The sequence below is a fragment of the Aristolochia californica genome, unplaced genomic scaffold, assembly GCF_029961685.1.
Source record: "Aristolochia californica isolate CCGP_79_NKW_82.1479 unplaced genomic scaffold, dmAriCali1.0.hap1 SCAF_7, whole genome shotgun sequence".
In the NCBI taxonomy this organism is placed as follows: domain Eukaryota; kingdom Viridiplantae; phylum Streptophyta; class Magnoliopsida; order Piperales; family Aristolochiaceae; genus Aristolochia; species Aristolochia californica.
The window spans coordinates 37,431,503-37,436,940 of NW_027182268.1; the positions used below are offsets into that span (position 1 = coordinate 37,431,503).

A 5,438-nucleotide genomic window follows, 5' to 3' on the forward strand; every position below is an offset into this window, starting at 1 on the left:
AATCTTGTGAATTGGTGGAGAGAATGATGCTTGCGCCCTTTGGTTTCACGTTCACGGCCCCACTGGGTTTGTCTTACAGGTCCCATTGACATGAAAGCAAGGTGTAAAACTCCAAAAAAGCAGATGAAAAAAACTTTTTATCTCTTCTGCTAACTATTCGCACTAGCAGGAGTTTTTTTCACGGCTACTTACAGTAGAAGCTCACCCATTGACACGAAAAATACAGTCAATCTACGTTTGCTTCTAAAAGATGTCAAGGATTTCGATATTTTAAGAAAGAGAGAGAGAGAGAGACTGTGCATAAGATAAAGTGGAAGTCGACTCTTCGTTTGTTTAATGAAAGCATTTCGGCTAATAACCAATAAAGACACTTCTAATCATTGAACCACATTGCTAATTAATAGTTAACTTAATTAGGTTCCACACGCGGCGTTTTGCTGGAAAAAAAAGAATCCTTCCAAGGCATGCTTAGATCACACGAGCCCTTGGAAGTGGAGGAAAAAGAGGAAATAATAAAGGGCCATGGCCAGACTAAAGCCTGCTATGAGTATAGTTTTGATATAAAACGAGGAAAGTATAAATTCTAGTATGGCTTCCTTTTTTAAAGATTGGGTCTAATGATAACAGAATTATATGCGTCACAGGCTTATATGAATTTATTTGTTGGAGTCCCAAGTCGAGCACGTAAAGAAGATTCATGCACCTTCGCAGGGGAGATCATCGTTGATGATAGAAATCGTCTCTCTCCTTTTGAGATCATTGTTGATCTCACAAATCATGGCTAAATTTTCATTTTCTTTTCTATTCCAGGGATGGGAGTCATGGGCATGCAAGCAGTATTCTCGATATATATCAGACTCACATTTTGCTTAAAGAATCAGTCGGCAATCATTGTCTCTACATCTAAGATCAAGCTACTGGATTCCATATCAAATCTAAGAAGTTGATGTAGTTTAATTAATCTGAATCCCCTTTCATTGTGGTGGGTGGTATGTCAAGTAGATATATCCATTTCTTTAAAAATTGGGACCTCAATCAAGCTTCTTTCAGCTTCAATGACTATCTGAACTCCTTTTTTTGAATCATGTCGGCAATCAGGCATTATGTCTTAATTTATTATAAAAATAAAAAATAAATGCTTTAAAACAGTAAGCTTTTATAAAAAATAAAAAATAAAAAAATTACTTTGTTAGAGATAGAAATGTCTACATGAGAGCTTGCCTAACCAGGTCTCAAATATAAGCCAATTGATGATGAAAATAACCCAACAATGCCTGAAGTTCTTGTCACTAAGGACTCTAGCTACTACATAACGAGTACTCCTCCAGACAGTGCCTGTACTTGAGCCTTTTTACTGTGATTTTTTAACTTTTTATGTATGACATTTTTACTTTCAAATGTAGAGTCCAACTCTCTAAAAAATTCTCTCTGATCTGAGCCCACCCATGTGGCTATCTTTCACTTAGGGGAAGCATCTACGATTTGAAAAGTCCTTCTAAAACTAGGGCTACATCTAGCTGAAATGAAAAGATTGGATCAGTTCTGAAGCTTCAAGCTAGAAAGTCTAAAAGGTGAACTGGTAATAATTTTATAAAGGCAAATATGGTACTGGGTTGTGCAGTACTACTGCCTCTTCAACAAAAATCAACAAAGGGATCTGATGGAATTGTTCTTCGGATTTTAGCTGATCTTTGTTATATAAATTACTTCTCAAGGTACTGATCACTTCAATTCTAAATCCAATTCCAACAGTTCCTTGGGTATTTAAGATTGGGTTTTTGGGGTCCTTTGGATTTGTTAAGCTGATCAATAATTAATTTAAAACATTTGTATTATGTTTTATATAATTCTATAATGTCTGGTTTTATATGATAATGATACAAGTAAGTTTTTTTTTTTTTTTTTTTCCATTTGACTTTAACCTCTTAGACTTAAAACTCCAAGAAGCAAACCCTAGCTTTACTTTTTCCGGTCGGCTGAGGATCTGCTCTCGAATGGGCTACCGGTCAGTGTTATCCAGGTCGGCAGCACCCAAAATGAAAGATTTGGTTCATGTTCATGTCTTATTGGAGGGTCTCAGATGAAGTTTCTCTTGTATACTGTTACTGTTGTTCATTTATGACGAACAGTAATCTAGAACCAGAAGTACACAAGATATTGATTGTTTATTATTGTTGTTGTTATTGTTATTATTCAGGGAGGTTAACCATTAAGAAGAAACCAGTTAGATATAAATTGATCGAAGCTACAGAGATGGTGCTGATCTTGGGCCTTTCAGATACTGGATTAAGGCAACGAGTGGACAGCTTTCTGTTGGAGGAGACGACAATATCTCTAGCTCTGCTTCTCACAATCAGTGCATTTTCAATTCCATTTCTCCCTGTCCGTGCTCAAAAGTTGGTACAGAAACTTTCGTGACGATGACTTTGCTGTTACATAGAAGGGGAAATAGTTATACGTACACGGCACCGGATGCCATGAAGAAATTAATTTCTGTCTTCTCTACTTCAGGCTAGCCTAACTTGTTTTCTACTTCAATTTCGACTGCATGATTTGTTGATATATACTGTTTCAGTCTCGTAAGTTCAAGTACAAGTGTTGCAGAGTAAGGGACGACGAACACGAGTGATCCTCGTTTCAAAACGAAGAACGATAACGAATTTAAATCTATCTTTTTCTTTCCTTCTTTCTCCTTTTTAAAGAGCAAGCAAGCCCAAGTCTGGTCGCATTCATTTGTTAATATTTCCCATTGTCATCAGTCGATATTCATAGCTTAATTTCTTACAAACTGGGCAAGATCCAATAGTGGAATTCGTAATGAAAAAGCGATGCTTAGCCTGATGAGAAACCGTTAAGTCTCCTGGTGGTTGAATCGGGGAGAGTCGGCTTCACTTTTTCCTCAAGATATTACGCTTAAAGTTGTTGTGATGATTGATGAATAAGAATCTGCGTCGTAAATTTTGGGCGAAATTAAGGTGTTAATCTTCAATCTCCTCAAAGAGAAGAAAAGAGAAAGAGGGTCATGATCGATCTTCATCCCTGGTGGGTAACTGCAATTTTGGTGACTGAGGAGTCGCACCAGTCAAACCTCTGAGACCCAATTATGAACTGAATACTGCAGTTATCATTCTTATAAAAAGAATACGGTGTATTGTAGTATCAGGTATGAGCTTTGAGTTTTTTGTGATTCTCACGAGACGAGAAGTTGCAGGGGACATAAAGGAGATCGGTAAGGAGGATTATATATCACCCATGAAATAATTATATGTGCACTGTCACAGTCTTCCTTTTTGGTACCTCCAATTTTATTACCCTTGTCTTTTCCCTTCCATTCCTCCTCCATCACTAAATGCTCTTTGCCCCTCTCCTTCTCCTCCTTTGTTCCTCAGTTTGCAGGGCTCTCCTCCAATTAGGGTTCTTTTGTCTCTAGGAGTTTCCTACTTGACTGCTGCATTTTCCTTCTCTCAGTAATAAAATTCTCAGGAAATTCCGTGGCTATTCCTTCGATAACTACAGCTTCCACGATCGTAAGACCTCCTGAGAGCAGGTATTTCAAAGAGCTTAAAACAAGGGTCAAGGTACCGCATACTATTTCCCCCCCTGGTCGCAGGGCCTAGATCAGCAACAGGTAACCACATGGAGCTGCTCTTTTGCTTACACATGGGTGCGTGACGATAGATTGGTTTCTGTCAGGTCTCCATCAAGAAAACCAGAGAGCTCTGGATTTCAAGCTTTGATCTGGGCACTCTCCAAGTGGGTTTTCTTCGGAGGTGAGAATAATAGTTGCTACATGTCAATTTACTATTGTTCGACTAAAGAACAGTGATAGTAGCTCCACTTAGATCGTCCCGCAGGTGGCTTTCCCAAGAATAGACTGATCTAAAGTTATCGGTGCAACGAAATTGTATGATCTTAAAGGCTCAGCGAGTGGCAGAAAATTGTATAACATGAAGTTTGGCGTCCAAAATTGAAAAAAAGCTGCAATAAGCATCGGTGGGTTCTGGGTATTTTTGCTGTAGATGTAAAGCATGACCCGCTGGTTTTCTGAACCCTAAACCTAGTTGTTTGAGAAGCCCTTCCACCCGACACCTCGCCCTTTCGTCTTCGGCGTCCGACTTGAGCCAGCCTGCCCCTTCACCCCCCACCCCAAACCGAAAAAAAAAAAAAAAAAAAAAGTAGTGGCTAGAAGTGCCTCGTTTTTTTGCAGCACCCGCACTTCTTCATTGAAACTCGGTCTTTAGGAGGAATTAAAAGAAGAAAGAAAGAATCCGGAGTTAACAAAATGCAGGGAATACGTGCAGAGATGAGTGGTGATGGGTCTTGTGCCAGCTTTAAGATTATTGATGTTGTTATTGGTTTGTTGTTATGACATATCATTATCGTTATTACTTATAGTATCATCAGATCATCATCATCGTTTCTGTTGCAGTGATATGGCATCATCCAGCTCCTCCAATTCCCCGTGCGCGGCCTGCAAGTTTCTGAGGAGGAAATGCATGCCCGGTTGCATCTTTGCACCCTATTTTCCGCCAGAAGAGCCTCAGAAGTTCGCCAATGTTCACAAAATTTTCGGGGCAAGCAACGTGACGAAGCTCCTCAACGAGCTTCTCCCTCACCAGCGAGAAGATGCGGTTAATTCTCTGGCGTACGAGGCCGAGGCCAGGATGAAGGATCCCGTCTACGGATGCGTCGGTGCCATCTCAGTCCTTCAAAGACAAGTCCACCGGCTCCAGAAGGAACTCGATGCTGCAAACGCAGATCTGATAAGGTATGCTTGCAACGAAATCCCATCAGCCTTGCCACCCCAGCAGGCTTTGCCTCCCATGGCTCCTGTTCGGCAACGATCTTTTGAATTTGGTGGCAGGGGTAATGGCGGAGGTTCTATCTATCCTCCTGGTTTGCAACTTCCGTACCCACTACCATGGACTAATAACCCTACTGGAGATATGAATGCAAGAGGAGGAGGAGGAGGAGGAGGAGAAAACTAATAAGTGACAGTGAAACTGTCGGGATTTTTAGATATGGTATGCAAGTCTACCTCTAGTAATTTTCTCCTGATCAGTATCGATCTGTTCATGGTGTTCTGTGTGATTCTGTGTAGACTTAAAGAAAAAAAAAAGTTGTCATCGACTGGTTCTTGATAATTATATTTGTCATCAATTTCTTGTTTAGACTTAATTTTTTTTATTTATTGCTTCCCCTCCTCGATCTCAACAAATTCAATATTCTGCAACAATTTATTATGCTTGGACCTGAGGCTAGAGGTAAGGGAAGGCTTCAGAAGAGGTGCGTTCATCTTTCTGCTGTTGTAGCCTTTAGTGCATTTTCTGGGCTAGTGAAGGATTATATTCTTGTAGTTAGCATCTGAAGAGGATTCCGTAGCTATTGTCATAGTAACTTAGTGGCTTTAGTCTTCTTTTAAATCATAATATGCCCAT

General features: G+C 39.9%; 1 protein-coding gene across 3 annotated transcripts; it reads left to right on the plus strand.

Annotated features, from left to right (window-relative positions):
- The first annotated feature begins 3,372 nt into the window (after nucleotides 1-3,372).
- On the plus strand, nucleotides 3,373-5,037 carry LOC137936587 (protein LATERAL ORGAN BOUNDARIES-like). 3 transcript variants are annotated; one of them, XM_068781356.1, is made up of 3 exons: nucleotides 3,373-3,628; nucleotides 3,694-3,770; nucleotides 4,430-5,037. In XM_068781356.1, exon 3 carries the CDS (start codon nucleotides 4,434-4,436, stop codon nucleotides 4,986-4,988), a length of 555 nt encoding a protein of 184 aa, XP_068637457.1. In that variant the 5' UTR covers nucleotides 3,373-3,628; nucleotides 3,694-3,770; nucleotides 4,430-4,433; the 3' UTR covers nucleotides 4,989-5,037. The 3 variants fall into 3 exon arrangements, with proteins under 3 accessions (XP_068637457.1, XP_068637458.1, XP_068637456.1); XM_068781357.1 differs by lacking the exons at nucleotides 3,373-3,628; nucleotides 3,694-3,770 and adding an exon at nucleotides 4,078-4,345 and having other exon boundaries at nucleotides 4,430-4,768; nucleotides 4,865-5,037; XM_068781355.1 differs by lacking the exons at nucleotides 3,373-3,628; nucleotides 3,694-3,770 and adding an exon at nucleotides 4,078-4,345.
- Nucleotides 5,038-5,438: the final 401 nt, after the last annotated feature.

Coding starts and splice junctions, on each gene's coding strand:
- LOC137936587 (XM_068781355.1), top strand. CDS start 4,314: ATGGGTCTTGTGCCAGCTTTAAGATTATTGAT. Junction 4,346..4,429: donor CCAGCTTTAAGATTATTGAT/GTTGTTATTGGT, acceptor TTTCTGTTGCAG/TGATATGGCATCATCCAGCT.